The sequence below is a fragment of the Anomaloglossus baeobatrachus genome, chromosome 1, assembly GCF_048569485.1.
Source record: "Anomaloglossus baeobatrachus isolate aAnoBae1 chromosome 1, aAnoBae1.hap1, whole genome shotgun sequence".
NCBI lineage: Eukaryota > Metazoa > Chordata > Amphibia > Anura > Aromobatidae > Anomaloglossus > Anomaloglossus baeobatrachus.
The window spans coordinates 226,814,923-226,835,921 of NC_134353.1; the positions used below are offsets into that span (position 1 = coordinate 226,814,923).

At 44.1% G+C, this 20,999-nt stretch overlaps 1 protein-coding gene across 1 annotated transcript in view; it reads right to left on the reverse strand.

Moving 5' to 3' along the window:
• Positions 1-20,999, reverse strand: part of LOC142291385 (uncharacterized) — an 86,241-nt gene that overhangs the window by 17,278 nt on the left and 47,964 nt on the right. The window contains exons 3-5 of the mRNA XM_075335860.1: positions 19,973-20,229; positions 19,383-19,422; positions 19,009-19,112 (exon numbers count right to left, since the gene is read on the reverse strand). Of these exons, the coding sequence (XP_075191975.1) occupies positions 19,009-19,112; positions 19,383-19,422; positions 19,973-20,229 (401 nt within the window). The remainder of the gene's footprint in view (positions 1-19,008; positions 19,113-19,382; positions 19,423-19,972; positions 20,230-20,999) is intronic.

The following is a 20,999-nucleotide window of genomic DNA, read 5'->3' on the forward strand; positions in this document are numbered from 1 at the left end:
GCTCTCTAAGGCTTATGCAGATTATGCTGGAGGAAGAGCAGGCCACTCTCTCTCAGTTGAATACTAAACTTAAGGAATCTATAGAAGTCACTAAGAAGTATTCTGGTGAGCCAGATTTTACTAATAAAGAAAAGAAGCTACAGGATAGCCTGGAAAGGTTCCAATATCACCTAAAGGAAAGAAAACATAAACAGTACAATAGGGATATCTTGGACTTTAAAGATAACCGGGCATATCAGGTTTTTAACAATCAACCAGGCCCAGATATCCCTCCCACAGTACCATCCTCCACGGATACTGAAACTTCGGATACCGAGGGCTTCAGAAAGTCCAGAAAAAATAAAAACAAAGGCAGAGGTAGAGGTAGGGGTGGCTATAAATCAGGGGAAAGGGTGGATTTTACATCCCCCACTCACCCGTTTGAACCCCATTTTCTCAGAAACCGGCAATTCCACAGGGGCAAATGACACCCAACATAGAGATTATTAATCTGTCCAAGAAGGTACTCAGTCCAACAGAAATTGATCTTCTAAAAAGGGGGTTATCGTTTGTGCCAACCTCCAATTTTGATCTGTTTGAGTCTATTAAAGACCTCAATTTGTTTCTCAGAAAGTTGAGGTGGAGGAAGCATTTTCTCAGGCAGGATGCCAGGGTCTGTCAAGATCTGGACATCCCGCAGGATCTACTTCCGGATGTAAGACTCTTGAACAGTTTGGAGGATGAAGACCCTAATTTGAAGGGTTTAGGCCCCTTTACTAAGCTCAAAAATAAAAGTTCCAAGACTCCACCGGTTGTTGGTGATTTATCAGCAATATACATTTTTGAGCAGTTGGTAACGAATGAACTTAGGAGTCTTTCTGTGACTGATACCTTCTCTAAATATAACTTGGACAGTTTGGAGATCCAGGCCCTGAGAAATTTGGAGGGCGACGAGCACATTGTCATAAAACCCTCGGATAAGGGTGGCAATGTGGTCGTCATGGATACGGACAAATATGTTGATCTCTGTTTTGGATTATTGAGTAACAGGGATGCTTATGAGGTTCTTCCAGGGAACCCCACCAAGACCTATATGGAAGAGCTGAAAATAATTCTAGATGAGGGGTTGTCATTGGGAGTCATTGACAGGTCGGAATATGAGTTTCTGTTCCAAAAAAATCCTGTCATGGCAACCTTCCATTGTCTCCCTAAAATCCACAAGGGGCTGGTCCCCCTGAGAGGGAGACCGATTGTTTCGGGGATTAATAGCCTCACCCAGAATTGTGGAATCTACCTCCATAAAATCCTGAGGCCTTTTGTTTTGGCCTTGCAATCTCATGTTCAGGACACACCAGACCTTCTACGCAAATTGGAAGGTATCACTGTTCAACCTAACGCTACTCTCGCAAGTATTGATGTTGAGGCTCTCTATTCCTCCATCCCGCATGAAAAAGGGATGGAGGCGGTGAGATATTTTCTCTCGACAAGAGGCATTCAATATCAACAACATAGCGACTTTGTTTTGAAACTCCTCAATTTTTGTTTGACCAAGAATGTTTTCCTCTTCGATGGCCGTTTCTACCACCAGCTCAGGGGCACTGCGATGGGGAGCCCCTGTGCCCCATCATATGCCAACTTGCTCCTGGGCTGGTGGGAGGAGACGAGGATTTTTATACATGAGACAGAGGAGGTTACACAACATTTCGAAATCTTGGCCCGCTACATAGATGATATCCTGGTGGTGTGGAATGGTGCAAGGGATGATTTATCTAACTATGTAGCGGGCCTAGATATGAACGATATTGGTCTGAAATTTACATCGGTTTTTGAGGAGGGTAGCTCCCTCCCCTTCTTGGATGTATTGATTCGGAAAGATGCGGTAGGAAATTTACAGACTTGCACCTACTATAAGCCGACAGCTTCTAATTCCCTACTTCGGTGGGACAGCAGTCATCCGAAGCATCTAAAGAGGGGCATACCAAAGGGACAGTTTCTTCGGATTAGAAGAAATTGTTCCAAAGAGGGAGACTCCCAGGCGCAGGCAGGTGACCTGGGAGCCAAATTTCAGGAGAGGGGGTACCCCAAGACTATCATAAAGAGAGCTTACGAGGTGGCTAAGGAGAGACCAAGAACTGAACTTTTGATCCCTAAAAAGAAAATGGAGACCCAGGATGGAATAACAAGATTTATAACTACCTTTGATAATGGCGCGGGGAGTGTACGCCACATACTGGGTAAACATTGGTCCATCCTACAAATGGACAGGGATTTGTGTCCCTTTCTCCCAAAGAGACCACAGATTACATACAGGAGAGGGAAATCCCTTTCAGACCGGTTGGTCCATAGCCACTTTGTGCGCTCAATTGATGACAATTGGCTGACAAGAGGAGTCAAGGGATGTTTCAAATGTTCAGGTTGTATTGCCTGTCCTGTCATTCAGACTACTAGGACTTTTAGAAGTAATGTAACCTCCAGAGAATACGTAATCCGGCACTTTATCAACTGCCGTACACAGGGGGTCATTTACAAGATTGACTGTGTCTGTGGCCTCGAATATATTGGGAAAACTATCCGTGAGTTCAGACGGAGGATAGGTGAACATCTCGGTGATGTTGAACATCGTAGGGACACTGCAGTGGCCAGACACGTCACCGAAAAACATGGTGGTGATGTACGTGTTTTGAGGTTTATCGGAATTGACAAGGTCTTGAGACCCAAAAGAGGAGGGGATTGGGATAGACTCATCCTGCAAAGAGAGACAAGGTGGATTTTTCAACTAGAAACTCTTTCCCCCAGGGGTCTGAACGAGCAGTTACTTTTCAATAGTTTTATTTAGTCCCCTGTGGATGGTGTTTCCCTGCTATCTATATTACCCTCATACCCCTTCAGTGCCTACCAAATGGGAATTGGGGATAAATTATCATGTTTGCCCATCTTAACTTACCATTTGGTCATGGCATAATGTTATGTCCTAGAGTCATGTACCACTAACTATACATGCGTACCGTCATTAGGTGCGGCCACGTTTGATTGTGGTATAGAATAACACTGTGTGGACCTAAGTAGCCTTGAGGGGTTTGACTTGTCCTTCAAACTTGTGTGGTTGATGTGCTTGTTCATTGGATTGAGTCACTGAAAGGTGTCCTTCTTATCAGTCCGAGGTTTATGCACTGGGACCGGATTAATGGTGCTATACCAGACACATGCTGATGGCGTTATCCTTTTTGGAGCCCAGGCTGAGGGAGGGGTTTCGCTATTCGGGAGCACATTCCGTTATATTTAGGACTCAACTACTGAGTAGTATTTATATTAAATGCAAACCCCCCCACTTGGGATACACCTGGAGGGAAGTGGTTTTTCTCTTCCCACCTCTGTCACATCTTTGTCGTACTTTATTCTCACCCATATATGTGGTTTGATGTTTTGATGACAATACATTGAGTGACAGCAGCGTGTGTCTTTGGTTATCGTTGCACCTTCCTCTGTCGGGCTATGTAAATTAGGACCCGGAAGACTGGAGGATATGCTCGCTCTATCTAGAGCGTGCGTCCCCGCTCTCTGATGCATTTTCCCTTGCGTGGGATCTGTAATCTGAGTCTATGGGGGACGAAAAAACATGCGCCCCTCTGAAATAAAGGTTCCCCCCTGTTTCCGGTGTGCATGTGATGGCTTTCCCCACACTCATGATTGACACGCAGGGTAGGAAGTGATGCGCGCTGTAGCTCTAACGCGCACTTCCGGTCACATGGCCCGAGGTAACGGGAAGTTCCTCCTCTCCAGTGCCGGTACGTACAGGATCTGTTTCCCCATCTGGGGTGATCAATGTGACCGGCCGGAAGTGACGGGGGGGATCTCCGGATGTGCACCTCCGATCATGGTTTTTACCTCTATAGGTGAAACGCACGCTGGAAGGAATGGGAATGATTGGCACATTCTTTGAAGTGTTGATTGGATCGGCACTCCCGGATGTCATGGGCGTTACCTTTGTGGAACGCACGTGACATCGTTCAGGAAGCACAACCACACTTGTTGAACCAAACCCACATGGCAGGATCCATACTATCTTTACTGAATAAACATCAGGTGAGCTGCACCTCCCGATTGGAGCAATGTTATGACTCATGTGTTTAAATGACCCCAGTTTTGGCCACGCCAGAATCTCTGACACTATGGTTTGGTGAGGGCTAGCAATAAGGACCTGACTGACAATTATTATGTCCCCTGAGGAGTCTGAGTGACGAAACGCGTCGGGATGTCGGGATGTCGGGATGTCATCAGGGTCAGCATAGGGGTCCAGCTTGAGACCTAGTTGTGGTCCGTCCTTGTGAGGACGGAAGTTTGGGGCAGCAGTTATCTTCTTTTTTGTTTTGAACCCATGGAGTGGCAGGGTCAGTATATGGCGGACGACTCTACTGATTGGGATCAAGAGACTGCATGACCTCACATGAAAAGGGACTGGGTGAGACCATTCCTTTTCTTATACCTAAAAATCTATTGTGTACTAACATATTTGTATGTCTGACCATTGTCAGGAAGATGAATGCACATTGATTTTGTTTTTTTAGGTATTATTTCTTTTGTTGTGTTTTTTTGTCAATTGGACCACTGTCCTTTGCTCACAGCAACATCGCTTTTTGGTTTTGTTTGTTTAGTTTTTTTCTTGTGTTTGTTTCTCTTGTGGCCATCACTAAACAGGACCCCCTGCTGGGTTTGTCCTCTAACTGGCTGATTTGAGTTGCCATGGTGTGTTCACTACAGATAGTGATGGCTTTATGAGTATGACCTATTGTACTAGAGTAATTAACATTGCTCTTTTTAGGCTTATGTTAATAAAGGAGTATATTTTAATGCTTTTTGCTCAGCAGTTCAGCACTGAGCAGGGTAAAGATCTGTCTTGTTATACAGTGTCACGACGTTTAAGAGCATTTGGACTGAAAGCCCACTGTGCAGTGACCAAACCTCTCATTAGCAGGAAGAATCAAAAGGCTAGACTCACCTTTGGTGAGGAGTATGTTGTTAGGACATAGGAGTGGTCCACAGCTCATTTTTGTGATGAAATCAAGTTTAATTTATTTGGGCCTGATGGGAAACATTATGATCATCGACAAACTGGAAAAAGACTGAACCCATAGTGTGTTAAGAAGTCAGTGAAAAGTGGTAAAGGAATTGTCATGGTTTGGGGAATTTTGTCCGCAACAGGAGTTGGACTTCTCATACAGCTACATGGCAGAATGAATGCAAGTGTGTATCAGAACCTTCTTCAACAACACATGGTTCCTTACTTCAGTTCATCACTCAATCAGCCAGCAATTTTCATGCAGGACAATGGCCCCTGTCACACAGCAAAACAGGTAAAACAGTTAATTGAAACAGAAAATATTGAAACAATGAAATGGCCAGCCCAGGGTCCTGATCTAAGGTAAGAGTATCACGGCACTTCTGTAATAGTTTTGGTGCTCAGGTAGGGTCCAAGTCCGTTTTATGAAAAATTAGCACCAGGCACTCCAATATGTGTGAAAAAATGGTGAATTTTACTACAACTTCAAGTTCAGTTCAACGTTTCGGTTACTACTTGGACCTTCTTCCAGAACCAGCTTTGAAGCCGTGTAAGGAACTACTCATAGATAAATATGAAGAGACAGAGAACCTGTCATATAGCTATTGAGAATCAACAAGAAATGTCCAATGTGAATGAAAACCCAGGTAAGATGTAGACCTGTTTAGTGGATTATTTAAATGAGAATCCACATAAAGAAACCTCTATGCAAAATATTAGCAATCAAATTATTGATGAATGCAATAGCTATTAGAAAAAATCTATGCGGAGTCCACCGCTGATAGATAAGAACAATAGTATGGGCGGCTGGCTGCTGACACCAGAAGGGGAGGAAAAGAGACATGCGGAATCTACCGCTGGTATAAATAGTTTGGTTGCCTGGCTGCTGTCACCAGAAGAGAGAAGTAAGGAAACACGTAGTATACGCCGCTAGTGGAAAGCGCTTATGTGAATTCTCATTTAAATAATCCAGGATAGGAAGATGGGACCTCTGCCTGACCTCAGGGGGGTGGTGTGTTCCCCCCGGAACTACGGAGGCTGGGATTGGCTGACGAACGCCGCTCAGCCAATCACAGCCACTGTAATGTTTCAGCCATTGAAAATGGCTAAAACATTGAAATCCAGCCATGATCAGTGCATCTATAGCACTGATCATTGGTTGGAGCTGGGTGACCTCTGTTTCACCTGCCCCTAGCTCTGATTGGAGAGACCGGCCTTGTGACCGATCTCTCCAATCATCGTGGATCTGGGGCCGGTGACCACTCCCCTCAGCTTCCCTACATCCATGGAAGCTGAGGAAAGCGATCCCTGTGCGTGCCCCATCGGTAAGTTATAGCCACTGCCCCCGCTCCACCGCTGCCCCCTTTCAGCCGCCGCCACTGCCGCCTTTCAGCCGCTGCCGCTGCTACTGCCCCCTTTTAGCCGCCACCACTGCCCCCAATCCGCCACCGCCCTCCTCCATCTGCTGCCCCCCTCCATCTGCCACCACTCTCTCCATCAGCTGCTGCCCTCCTCCCCGATCTGCTGCCCGCTCTCTCCCATCCTCTTCATCTGCTGCCCCCTCTCCTACCTCTCACCCTCCCAGATTTGCTGCCTCCTTCATCTGCTGCCTCCTCCATCTACTGTTATCCTGCTGCCTAGATCCATCCTGTAAAGTAGCTATACCCAATCTCACCTCCCACTCCCCTTCCACCCTCCCCACTCCCCCCTTCCTCCGCCGCTCCTGCATCCGTTGCGCCCTTTCTCATCCTTCACCGCTCCTGCATCCATTGCGCCCTTTCCTATCCTCCGCTGCTCCTGCATCTGTTGCGCCCTCTCCCATCCTCTGCCGCTCCTGCATCCATTGTGCCCTCTCCCTTCCTCTGCCGCTCCTGCATCCGCTGCGCCCTTTCCCATCCTCCGCCACTCCTGCATCCATTGCGCCCTCTCCCTTCCTCTGCCACTTCTGCATCCATTGCGCTCTCTCCCATCCTCCACCGCTCCTCCATCCGCTGCGCCCGCTCCCATCCACTGCCGCCCCTACATTCACCACCCTCTCCCAGCCGCTGCCGTCCTCTCACATCCACCACTGCTCCACCTTCATCTGCTGCTGCCCCCCCATCTGCTGCTGCCCCCATCTGCTGCCTCATCGATCTGCCTCCATCTCTCCTGTGATCTTGCTGCAGTTCTGATCCATGCCGTTAGTATTGTTTGAGGCTCTTCTAACTATCCCCAATTCCACTTGCCACTCCCTCTCCACCCCCACCCCCTGCCTGCTTGCCGCCAAGCGCTGATCAGCTACGGGATTTGTTGATCAGGTACGTAATTGCTTGAGTTTTTGTTTTTTTTGTGCACCCCAAATAAAAAAAAAAGACAAAACTTGAACAATTAGGTACCTGATCAGCAAGTGCCCTGCACCTGTATTCTACTTTGGACAGGACTTCTTTTTTCCATCCCACCTATTCCCCCCCCCCCTTTTTTGCAGCACATCCGTGCGTGCGTCCTGAATTATTTTTTATGCAATGGGGGGTCTAGTTTCCAAAATGGGGTCACATGTGGGGGAGCTCCACTGTTTCGGCACATCAGATGCTCTCCAAACGCAACAAGGTGCAGCTAACGATTCCAGCTAATTTTCCGTTCAAAAAGTAAAATGACGCTCTTTCCCTTCAGAGTCCTGCCGTGCTCCCAAACAGTGTTTTTTTTTGCCACATATGAGGTATCTGCGTGCTCAGAAGAAATTGCTCAACAAACTTTGGGGTCCATGTAATCCTGCTACCCTTGTGAAAATGCAATATTTGAGGCTAAATTAACATTTTTGTTGCAAAAAGTAACATGTTCATTTTTTTCCTTCCACATTGCTTTAGTTCCTTTGAAGTACCTGAAGGGTTAATAACCTTACTGAATGTGGTTTTGAGTAGCCTGAGGGGTGCCGTTTTTGGAATGGTGTCATTTTTGGGTATTTTGTGTCATGTAGACTTCTCAAAGTCACTCCAAATGTGATGTGGGCCCTAAAAGAAGTGGCTTTGTAAATTTTGTTGTAAAAATGAGAAATTGCTTATAAACTTTGAACTTTGTGCTGATGCAAAGTAGACATGTGGAAAATGTTATTCATTAATTATTTTGTGTCATATGTCTCACTGGTTTAAGAGCATAAAAATTTGAATTTTGAAAATTGCATAACTTTCAAAATTTTGGCCAAATTTCCCATTTTTTTCACAAATAAACGCAAAAAATATTGTCCTAAATTTACCACTAACATGAAGCCCAATATGTCATGAAAAAAATCTCAGAATCACTGGGATCCATTGAAGCGTTCCAGAGTTATAACCTCATAAAATGACACTAGTCAAAATTGCAAAAAATGGCAGGGTCAAGTGCGTCAAAATGGGTGTGGCTAATAAAATGGGTGTGGTTACAGAATGGCCGTGGGCTTTCAAATGGGCGGGGTTTACAGATAACCTGTTGTTAAAAATTTGAATCCCACCCCTGGTCTCGGGTCTAAAGCTGGGTTTACACACTGCAACATCTCAAACGACATCGCTGTAACGTCACCGGTTTTGTGACGCAATAGCGATGTTGTTTGCGATGTTGCAGTGTGTGAATCCTATCAGCGACCTGGCCCCTGCTGTGAAGTTGTAATCGTTACAAATCGTTCAGGACCATTCCTAGGTCCTTTGTTTCCCGCTGTGCAGCATGAAGTTTCAGTGTGTGAAGCCTTTTCAGCGACTTTGTTAGCAACTTCCCTTTCAAAAGGCTGCTTATCAACGTCCCCAACAACCAGCTAGGTCGCTCTGCAGGTCCGGATCGCTGTTGAGTTGTTGGCCAGGTTTGCCTGTTTGAACGCTCACCAGAGACTTAGCAGAGACTTAGGGAGGTCGCTATTGCGTCACCAAACCGGTGACGTTACAGCGATGTCCTTTGCGATGTTGCAGCGTGTAAACCCAGCTTTAAAGTGAATGTTGATAAAATGGAAGCTCTTTTTGTAAACACTCAAATTAGTCAGCAGAATACCATCCTTTATAATTTCAAATTTCAGAGACAGGTCCACTTCGTTTCCTATCTGGGTGTGAGGCTGACTTCCCATAAGAGCTCCCTATTCAAGTGGAACTTTTGCAGAAAATGTCGCAGGACTTTACAAAATGGTAACAGCCATCTATCTCTTTTCTAGGTAGGAATGGATCCATGCAGTCAAAATTTTACGCGGCTAGGACACCTTGCCCCACTTTTCAACTTCTACTCCAAGCATGAGTTCATGGTCCACTACAATCCCCCTAATTCGGAGCACGTTAGGATCGAGCAGATATTCCATTTCATCTATTCACTCATGGGTGAACGACAAACTCTCTCCCCAACGAGTTTTGAGAGGTTATGCATATATGACCCAAGGGGAAAAGGCATTATCTCCTTAATATACTCGGTACTATATTGTCCCCCCTGAGATTAAACTAAAGGTAATGGACCAATGGGAGGCAGGCCTGTGGTTTAAAATGTATATGGACAGGTGGAATAGGTGCTCTGAAGCTATTACCAAAAGGAGCAATCAGGTGGCTCTCTTGGAAACATCTATTAAGATCTTCCATCGAGCATATTATGTTCCTGCATGCTTGCTCTCCAGATACTCCACATCTCGGACTGATGCTTTAGAGGGTTTGGACAACTGGGAGACATGTCCCATATATGGTGGTTGTGCCCGGTGGTACGGGAGTTCTGGGGAGAGGTCACTTCTTTACTGAATACATTGGGCAATAGTGCCATAGCCCTTTCCCCGGAAATCTTGCTATTTAGTGATAAACCAGCTGGGACCTGTAATAAGTTACATTGGTTATTTGTTTTTGTCACTAACAGCTAACATATATATTGCTAGTCAATGGAGATCTACAAACTTATCAATTGCTATGGTTAAACAGCGGGTGAATCTTATAATGTTATATGAAAAAATTGAGGCCACAAGAGGCAACTGTCTCGAGCCATTTCATACTATATAGGACCCTTTGATACAAGCCCAACACTCGGATGGCCTGAGTACCATTGTATTCATCTCCATGTAGATTTAAAGGATGATGACCTTTGACCCTTTTATGATACTAGATTCTGATAAGTGAATCCCCCCCTTCTGACCCACTTGTGTGGTCCCACCACCCCCCCTGTAGCCCTATCACCAACCTTTTCCCTTTCTTATAGTTTATGTATTTTCTCAGGATGAAAACGTGCGAGAAGTTCAGTACCTTCTTTCTCTTTGAGAGTTGTTTGATACTATGCAATGTAAATCCCCCCTGCGTGGGTTTATATTTTCATACAGGATACTATGGTGGCATGGATGTTATTTGCACTTCTTTTCAATATATTCTGTTTTAAACTCTGATCATTCAATAAAACTTTGTTGAAACTAAAAAACAAAACAGCTTCATTTAACCCCTTCACCCAGGCGATTGTCCATTTTTCGTTTTTGTTTTTTGCTCCCCTTCTTCAGAGAGCCATGACTTTTTTATTTTTCTGTCAATCTTGCCATATGAGGACTTTTTTTTTGCAGGATGAGTTGTACTTTTAAATGAAACCATGAGTTTTACCATATAGTGTACTGGAAAACGGCAACAAAAATTCCAAGCGTGGAAAAATTGAAAAAAAAAGTGCGATTGCACAATTGGTTTTGGGATATTTTATTCACTGTGTTCAATATATGATAAAACTAATGTGTCAGTTTGATGCCTTGGATCGGTATAAGTTCGCAGTTACCAAACATGTATAGGTTTACTTTTATCTGAGGGGTGAAAAAAATTCAGAAATCTGTCCAAAAAAAGTGGCACACTTTGCGCCATTTTCTGCGACCTGTAGCATCCTTATTTTTCGTGATATGAGGCTCAGTGACAACTCTTTTTTGAGTCTTGAGCATTTTTTCGCAGATGCTACGTTTTGATCGCCTGTTATTACATTTTTGTGCAAAATTTGTGACAACCAAAAAATTTGCTTTTGGAATTTTTTTTTTTGCCGCTACACTGTTTACCAATCAGTTTAATTGATTTTGTATTTTGATAGATTGGGCATTTCTGAACGCGGCAATACCAAATATGTGTGTGGGATTATTTGAACTTTTAGGTTTTTTATTTTTTCATTTTTTAAAAACTTTTTTTTTACTTTTTTATTATTTTACTAGTCCCTCAGGGAACTATAAGGATCAGCAGTCTGATCGCTGATTCATTTCTGTTTCTGATCAGCAAAATTGCTGCGTTCCTGTTAGAGACGCTGCTTTGCTGGCTGTAACTGGAACTAAGTTATGATAGTGATAGAAGTCATTACATGACCTGTCGCTACCATGACAACCATCGGCTCCACATTAATGCATCATGGAGCCTCCGAAAGGCGATTTCCCTGCTACGGCCATTTAAGTCAAGCTGTCACATTTTGATAGCTGTTGTGTCCCATGAATGGGAACAACCTGTTGTTTATATTTCTTGCATTGCATATTTTTCCTCCTATCAGGAAATTCCTTATTGTTACTAGGTAGATTAGACTGTGTGACGTTTGTCCCTATGTTCCTCCCTTAGTTGGCTTCTGTATAGAAAGCTCCTCCCTTCTCCTTCAGTTTAGTCTAGAGAGGAACCATTGCTGAAGACATGTCTACAACCCTGTATAGATTATTCCTTTTCACCTGCCTTTACTTTGTACTTAATACAAGATTCTAGAAGAAAACTACAGCGTTTCTCCATGTCTTTCTACAAGTCATCATTTGGGCTGAGTTGAACTATCTGTTGATGCTTTGAAGAGTGAGTACAATGATATAGTTATCTAAGCGACTGATAATTAGAGCAGTTGGATTCACAGCTTCTAGGAAGAGACTAAGGGATTAACAGGTGCGAGTGGATCGCGGATCCACCTGCGCCTGTTAGCTGCACATGTCTGCTGTACAAATCAGCAGACATGTGCAGGGATCACCGACGGCTCAGCGCAGCAGCCGGCGGTGATTACCCCTTCATGATTTAGGATGTATCGGTAATCCGCAGTCAGGAAGGGATGAACACACCAAACAGAGACAAAAACGCAGTGTCAAAAATACTATAAAAATGCAGCATCAAAAACACACACAAAAACACAATGAAAAAAATGCATGTAAAGTAAGGTGTGAAGATGGTGCAGAAATTCTGAAGCATCAAAAACTGAACTGATCCTGATGATTGGAATGTAGCCTTAGGCTGGGGTCACATTAGCATATAGTATCCGATGCAATATGCTAATGTCACTTGGCTCAAACTCTTCTGCAAGAGTGATAGAGTGTCATTATGTTATGCTCTGATTCTCTCGCATGTGAGAATAGGAGCACAATTGCAGACAAGAGGAAGACATTCATTTCTCCATCTTCTCCATTGTCTGCCTCTGCGTATCTCAGACTGTACTCGGGTGTCATCAGAGTGCAGACTGATGTTTCACACACACCCATAGACTTAAGGCTGCTTTACACCAGACAATCTATCGTGCGATAGATCGTCGGGGTCATGGTTTTTGTGATGCATATCCGGCATCGCTGGCAATGCCGGCCTGTGTGACACCTCCTAGCGACGCAGTATCGCTCACAAATCATAAGTCGTGTACTGGTCGCTAGGTTCCATAATATCGGTCCTGAAATTGGGCGACGGTTGTTCATCGTTCCCGTGGCATCACACGTCGCTCCGTGTGACACCACGGGAGCGATTAACATCGCATACCTGCCTCCCGCGTCAGCCGCCAGCTCTATGTGGAAGGAAGGAGGTGGGCGGGATGTTTACATCCTGCTCATCTCCGCCCCTCCGCTTCTATTGGCCGGCGGCCGTGTGACGTCGCTGTGACGCCGAACGTCCCTCCCACTCCAGGAAATGAACGTTCGCCGCCCACAGCGAGGTCGCACGAGAGGTAAGTATGTGTGATGGGGGTTACCGACTTTGTGCGCCACGGGCAGCGATTTGCCCGTGACGCAAAAAGGACGGGGGCGGGTACGATCGATTGTGAAATTGCAGCCTTTAGATGGATGTGTGTGATCTGATATGCGCTGCCATACTCAGCTTGCTGTGATTTTTTTTTTCATGCAAAAAAATTGCAGATCTGCTCTAAAGGCTGCATTACACGTTACAATTAATCGTGCGATCGCATTTGCGATCGCACCCACCCCCCCATTGTTTGTGCGGGATGGGCAATTTCTTGCCCGTGTCGCACAATGCTGTAACCCCCGTCACATGTACTTACCTTCCAAACGACCTCGCTGTGGGCGGCGAACATCCACTTCCTGAAGGAGGAGGGACGTTCGGCGTCACAGCGACGTCACACAGCGGCCGGCCAATAGAAGCGGAGGGGCGGAGATGAGTGGGATGTAAACATCCCGCCCACCTCCTTCCTTCCATTAAGCCGTCGGGTGCCGCGGGAGGCAGGTAAAGCTGTTGTTCATCATTCCCGTGGTGTCACACAGAGCAACGTGTGATGCCACGGAAACGATGAACAACCGCCGATATTTTAATTAAACAATTTTATGAAACCTAGCGACGAGTACACGACTCACGATTTGTGAGCGATACTGCGTCGCTAGGAGGTGTCACACGAGACGACGTCGTGCGGTATGCCGGATGTGCGTCACGAAAACCGTGACCCCGACGACATATCGCACAATCTATCGTCTCGTGTAAAGCCCGCTTAAAGCCCGCTTAACTTATTTAATACTATTGGCCAGAGTGCAATTCGAGATTTTCTCCCCCAGCATTATTCTGCATTATAAATCAGTGAGTGTACCCAAAGTCCCATTCTGCCCATACTTATCTAGATTGACCGCTCCAACTAGGCCACATTAAGCGTGATAGGTGCCTCTGAGAACATATCCAGTCATTTAAATTTTGTGTAAGACAGCATGTATGTACAGCTATAATGAAGAAAGTGTCCAACTGGTTGGGACAATTTTTCTTATTCATGTTTGCAAGCAGTTCCATGAACAATAAGAGCAAAGTTAACTATTCTCTAAATAACATTTTTTAGCTCAAAAAGACTGATACCTGGACTGAGCCCGGTTAGTTAGTGAATGATTCTGTTGATTAAATCTGTTCAACAATGGTTATGGAATAAGATCAGATCAGAGTCTAGATTTGGGACATCAACAATACCCAGGGTTGTCAATTTCACTTTTTATTTTATTTTTTCTTGGCAGATTATCAAAACTTTCATGAACAGGCAATATTTTTTCATGGACAAGTAAAATTACTAGAAATCATTGTTTATTTATTTATCATTAAGTAATGCATGTCTACAGCCCATAATTATGATATTAAGACATCAGCTGAAATTTACTGTAAACTGTAAAATGATGATAATTACAGTAAACATAATGTAAAATTTTTCATCTTGAAAAAAATGATGTACACATAACATTTTTTTACAAACATGGCAAAAAAAGTGACATATTCTTCCAGACTGTCTTGGAATTTCTGTACCATGACACCACCTCGACAGGTGTCATATAGTCATGGCTGAAAGTGTTGGCAGCCTGGAAATTGTTACAGAAAAGGAAGTATTTTTTCCAGAAAATTAGTTCAATTAGATATCTTTTGTTATACACATGTATATTTCCATTGTATGTATTGGAAAAACACAAATTAACTTAGAGAAAAAGGCAAACCGGACATGATTTCACAGAAAACGGCAAAAATGTGTTGACCAAAATTGTTGGCACCTTTTCAAAATTGTGGGAAAACAACTTTGTTTCAAGCATTTGATGCTCATTCAAATTCACCTGTGGCAAGTAACAAGTGTGGGCAATATAAAAATCACACCTGAAACCCGATAAAAATGGAAGAAGTTGATTAAATCTTTGCCATTTTTGTGTCTTTAAGCATGGAGAACAGAAACAGGAGAAGAGTACTATCTGAGGCATTGAGAGCAATAATTTTTGAAACATATCAACAGTCTCAAGGATACAAGTCCATCTCCAGAGACCTTGATGTTCATTAGTCCACGGTGCGCAACATAATCAAGTAGTTTACAAATCATGGCACTGTAGCTAATCTCCCTGGACGTGAACAACAGAGGAAAAATTGATTATAGGTTGCAAGTTCTAAGCAAATTCTCAAACTGTCCTGCAGGCTCAGGGTGCATCAGTCAACATTTCAATTAAATGAAATGCTATGGCATAAGACTCAGGAGGACCCCACTGCTGATACAGAGAAATAAAAAAGCTAGACTGCAGGTTGCCAAAATGTACAGTGCCTACAAGTAGTATTCAACCCCCTGCAGATTTAGCAGGTTTACACATTCAGAATTAACTTGGCATTGTGACATTTGGACTGTAGATCAGCCTGGAAGTGTGAAATGCACTGCAGCAAAAAAGAATGTTATTTCTTTTTTTATTTTTTTTTTTAAATTGTGAAAAGTTTATTCAGAGGGTCATTTATTATTCAACCCCTCAAACCACAAGAATTCTGTTTGGTTCCCCTAAAGTATTAAGAAGTATTTCAGGCACAAAGAACAATGAGCTTCACATGTTTGGATTAATTATCTCTTTTTCCAGCCTTTTCTGACTAATTAAGACCCTCCCCAAACTTGTGAACAGCACTCCTACTTGGTCAACATGGGAAAGACAAAGGAGCATTCCAAGGCCATCAGAGACAAGATCGTGGAGGGTCACAAGGCTGGCAAGGGGTACAAAACCCTTTCCAAGGAGTTGGGCCTACCTGTCTCCACTGTTGGTAGCATCATCCGGAAGTGGAAGGCTTATGGAACTACTGTTAGCCTTCCACGGCCTGGACAGCCTTTGAAAGTTTCCACCCGTGCCGAGGCCATGCTTGTCCGAAGAGTCAAGGCTAACCCAAGGACAACAAGGAAGTTGCTCCGGGAAGATCTCATGGCAGTGGGGACATTGGTTTCAGTCAATACCATAAGTAACGTACTCCACCGCAATGGTCTCCATTCCAGACGAGCCCGTAAGGTACCTTTACTTTCAAAGCGTCATGTCAAGGCTCGTCTACAGTTTGCTCATGATCACTTGGAGGACTCTGAGACAGACTGGTTCAAGGTTCTCTGGTCTGATGAGACCAAGATGGAGATCTTTGGTGCCAACCACACACGTGACGTTTGGAGTCTGGATGGCACTGCATACGACCCCAAGAATACCATCCCTACAGTCAAGCATGGTGGTGGCAGCATCATGCTGTGGGGCTGTTTCTCAGCCAAGGGGCCTGGCCATCTGGTCCGCATCCATGGGAAGATGGATAGCACGGCCTACCTGGAGATTTTGGCCAAGAACCTCCGCTCCTCCATCAAGGATCTTAAGATGGATCGTCATTTCATCTTCCAACAAGACAACGACCCAAAGCACACAGCCAAGGAAACCAAGGCCTGGTTCAAGAGGGAAAAAATCAAGGTGTTGCAGTGGCCTAGTCAGTCTCCTGACCTTAACCCAATTGAAAACTTGTGGAAGGAGCTCAAGATTAAAGTCCACATGAGACACTCAAAGAACCTAGATAACTTGAAGAAGATCTGCATGGAGGAGTGGGCCAAGATAACTCCAGAGACCTGTGCCGGCCTGATCAGGTCTTATAAAAGACGATTATTAGCTGGAATTGCAAACAAGGGTTATTCCACAAAATATTAAACCTAGGGGTTGAATAATAATTGACCCACACTTTTATGTTGAAAATTTATTAAAATTTAACTGAGCAACATAACTTGTTGGTTTGTAAGATTTATGCATCTGTTAATAAATCCTGCTCTTGTTCGAAGTTTCCAGGCTCTAACTTATTTGCATCTTATCAAACCTGCTAAATCTGCAGGGGGTTGAATACTACTTGTAGGCACTGTATATGAGTAAGACAAAATGATACTGGGAAAGTGTCTTCTGGATAAATGAGACCAAAATAGAGCTTTTTGGAAAAGCACATCGTTCTACTTTTTACCAAAAACAGAATGTGACCTGCAAAGAAAAGAGCACAGTACATGCAGTCAAATATAGTGAAAGCTCAAAGACGTTTTGGGGTTATTATGCTGCTTCTGGCACTGGGTGCCTTGACTGTGTGCAAGGTATCAGGAAATCTAAAGATTAGCAAAGGCTTTTGGGTCGCAATGTAGTGCCCAGTGTGAGCTGGGTTTGCTTCCTAAGTCATGCGTTTCTTGCAGGACAATGACCCCCAAATTAATTCATGAAGCACCCAGAAATTGATGGCAACAAAGTGCTGGAGCATTCTGAAATGGTCAGCAATGAGTCTAAAGGGGGTGTTACACGTAGCGATATCGCTAGCGATTTCGCTGGTGAAAGCACCCGCCACCGTCGTTTGTGTGTCACGGGCATATCGCTGCCCGTGGCGCACAATATCGTTCTGAGCCGTCACACGGACTTACCTGACTAGCGACGTCGCTGTTGCCGGCGACCCTCCTCCTTTCTAAGAGGGCGGTTCGTGCAGCGTCACAGCGGTATCACTAAGTGGCCGCCCAATAGAAGCGGAGGGGAGAAGATGAGCAGCCGTAACATCCCGCCCACCTCCTTCCTTCCGCATTGCCGATGGCCGCAGGTAAGTTGTAGTTTGTTGTTCCCGACGTGTCACACGTAGCGATGTGTGCTGCCTCGGGAATGACGAACAACCTGCGACGTCAACAATCAATGATTTTTTGAAAACGAACGACATGTCAACGATGGACTATTTGGTGAGTATTTTCCATCGTTAATGGTCGTTCATTGGTGTCACAAGCAATGATGTCGCTAACGATGCCGGATGCGTCACGGAATCCGTGACCACAGCGATATATCGTTAGATATGTCGTTGTATAGGATGGGGCCTTAAGGCTATGTGCCCACGAGGAAAGTGTCCTGCGGATATATCCGCAGGACATTCCGCAGGAGCTCCCAGAAAACCGCAGAACAACTTTGTCGGTTTATATGCTGCGGTTTTATTGCGGAATGTCCTGCGGATATGCTGCGGTATTCTGCATTGAGGATACAGTACCATGGCTTCGGCACTGCATCCTCAATGCAGAACAAGTGCTGCAGTGATCGGGGAGTTCATACTTACCTCCATCACGCAGCACTTCACTTTCCGGCCGTGTCTGTCTGCACATTGCCGGTGAAGGTGGGTGGGCCTGAACTAGCTCTGGCTGTCACATGACCGGAGCTCGTGAAGGCCCCGCCCACCTCCTGCTCCTGGCTCCACCGCGCTCATCTGCACTGGAGGAAGTGACTCCGATGTCTTCTATCAAGGTAGGTAAGTATGGGACCCTGCGGAAAAATCCGCAGGGATAATTCACATGCTGCAGATTTTCCGCAGGGAAATTCGCATTATTTCCGCTGCGGAAAAAAATGCAGCATGGGCACAGCAGTTCCAAAATGCCATAGAAATGGCTGGGGACTCGCTGTACTGCGGATTTTTGAAAAATCTGCGGAATTTCCGCGAAAAAACGTGGCAAATTCCACAAATTTTCCGCAGCGTGGGCATATGGCCTTAATCCCATCGAACATCTGTGGAGAGATCTTAAAATTGCTGTTGGGAAAAGACACGCTTCAGATTGTGAGCCCTCTATCCTCCTGTACCTGTCTGTGTCTTGTATTGTTTATGACTATTGTACTTGTCCCTATTATGTATACCCCTTTCACATGTAAAGCGCCATGGAATTGATGGCGCTATAATAATAACTAATTATTAATAATAATAATAATAATAACTATGAGTGAACTGGAGCAGTTTGCAAAACTAAAAAGAGTGCTCTAAAATTCCAGTTGAGAGGTGAAAGGCTGTGCAACTAAATATTAAGTTGAGAGTGGCAACAATTATGTCTGGCCCATTTTGGGGGTTTTCTGTGAAATAAGTCCAATTTGTATTTTTTCTGGGGTTTTTTAAATACACACAAAGGAAATAAACATGTAAATAACAAAACATATGTAATTGCAATAATTTTCTGGGAGAAATACTTCATTTTCTGGACCAATTTCAAGGGTGCAAATAGTTTCAGCCATAACTGTAAGTTACACAGAGGGGAAAACCTCATGACTTTAAAAAGCTGACCTGTCTCAATTGGTGGGTCCTTGATGACATCCAATTGCTCATTATTTTGCTCCATTGTGGTCTTCACTTGCTCAGTAGATGATTCCATCACAACCTTCTCTGACCTAAAAGATAAAAGAGGAAAAGAGCAGAAAAAAGAAGTTTGGAGAGGTGAAGAGAAAAAAATAAATGAAGAGGAGAAAACAGAGAAGACAAGAGTAAAGAAAAGAAGAGAGGAGTAGAGAAAAGGAGAGGGGTACGCAAAACAAAAAAGAAGGGATTATAAGAAGAGGCAGGAGAAAAGAATTTTGGAGAGGAGGGGACAAAAAGTATTTTGGAGAGTAGAAGAGGGGGACAGAAAAGAAGCACTTATACTACTCATTCTTCACACTTACCCTTCTTCTTCAGTAGATAAACGAACAGGAACGACCACTTCTGTCAGGAAGAACACAATAAAAAGTCTAACACAGAAGACATTGGAGGAGGAGAAAATATGAAAGCTCTTCACACTTAGAGTAGATCATGTGAAAAATATCACAATGCGGGATCCAGAGTTGGCTTCATAACATAAAATTAACTGAGGTTAATGAAAATTAACTCAGGCCAGCACACGTACCCCACTTCTTTCTGTATACTCTAGTCTGTACAGGTGCTGTGCTATCCCACCCACATCCTTTTAGGCTCTGTATCTCACCATCCACTATATCTTTGAATGTGAGACTACCTTCAATTTATAGACAATGATCTCATACATAATTTGATTTGCAACTATTTAGCATATGAGTAGTAGTTATGCTAAATAGTTGCAAGCCAAATTTAAGTATGAGATAGCTAAGATGATTGTTTAAAAAAGTCTCACGCTCAAAGATATGGTGAATATTGAGACATGGAGCCTGAAAGTCAAAAGTTCAACATTGTTACCCTTTTGTTAATCAGTTTACATGTGTGTCACACAGAAGAGAAATCATGACTTTATGACACTAACCTGTCTTAGTGGGTGATTCATTGATGACATCTGCTCCCTCACTATTTTGGTCCATTGTGGCCTCTATTTGCTCATTACATTGCTCTATCACAACATCCTTTGTCCTTCTCTTCCTCTTGTTTCTTCCATTTTTCTTTTTCTTTGGCTGAGGAGTACGTGGATTTGTCAAAAATATCTCTGAAGATGATGGATTTTTCACTTCATCCTGAGCAGTTTTGCAAATTTGGATGCCATTAATCTGTATGCCTATGAAGACCCTATGAAAGTAGAACATAAAAAATGGTTGTGACATTGTCCAAGATCGGTTTCACGGTATTTGCCAATGTTAGTGAAAGTGTGAAGGAAACAGGATGTTAGGATAAGTATTGTGAACTAGGTTAGTGAACGATTAAAGGGAATATTGTTCAAAGAACATTTCTTGATAAAACGTACAATAATTTTCTTGTGAGAAGTCAAAGAGGTTGTCTGGATTGGGATTTTTTTCCTTGCGATTTTTTTCAATAAATTGGTGAAAGTGGGAATGTGTTTTTCAAATAAAAAACATTTTTTCGTCTTTATTTTTTTTATTACTGACTGGGTTAGAAATTTCGGGTATCTGATAGATGTCTCAACATTACGAACCCCAGGGCTTGATTCCAGCTGACATTACACAGCTGGCATCAACCCCAAATATTACCCTGTTTGACACCGCACCAGGGCAACAAGATGAGCTGGGGAGAAGCACCAGGATTGGCGCACTTTATAGATGTGCCACTTCTGAGGCGGTTGTGGCCTGTTATTTTTAGGCTGGGGAGGACCCAACAATAGTGTTGAGCGGACCCAGACTGTAAAAGTCCAGATCCGCACGGTTTCAGCGCTATCCCCGAGCCGGACCCGGGCGTGGGATTCCGGATGCACGATCCGGAATCGGCAATTAATAAAAATGAAAAAAAACAATAAATAAATGAGCGTTTTATACTTACCGAGACTCTGTCATGGCGGCACACTTGCTTCCGGGTCGCACTTTCACTTCCTCTGCTGTGCACAC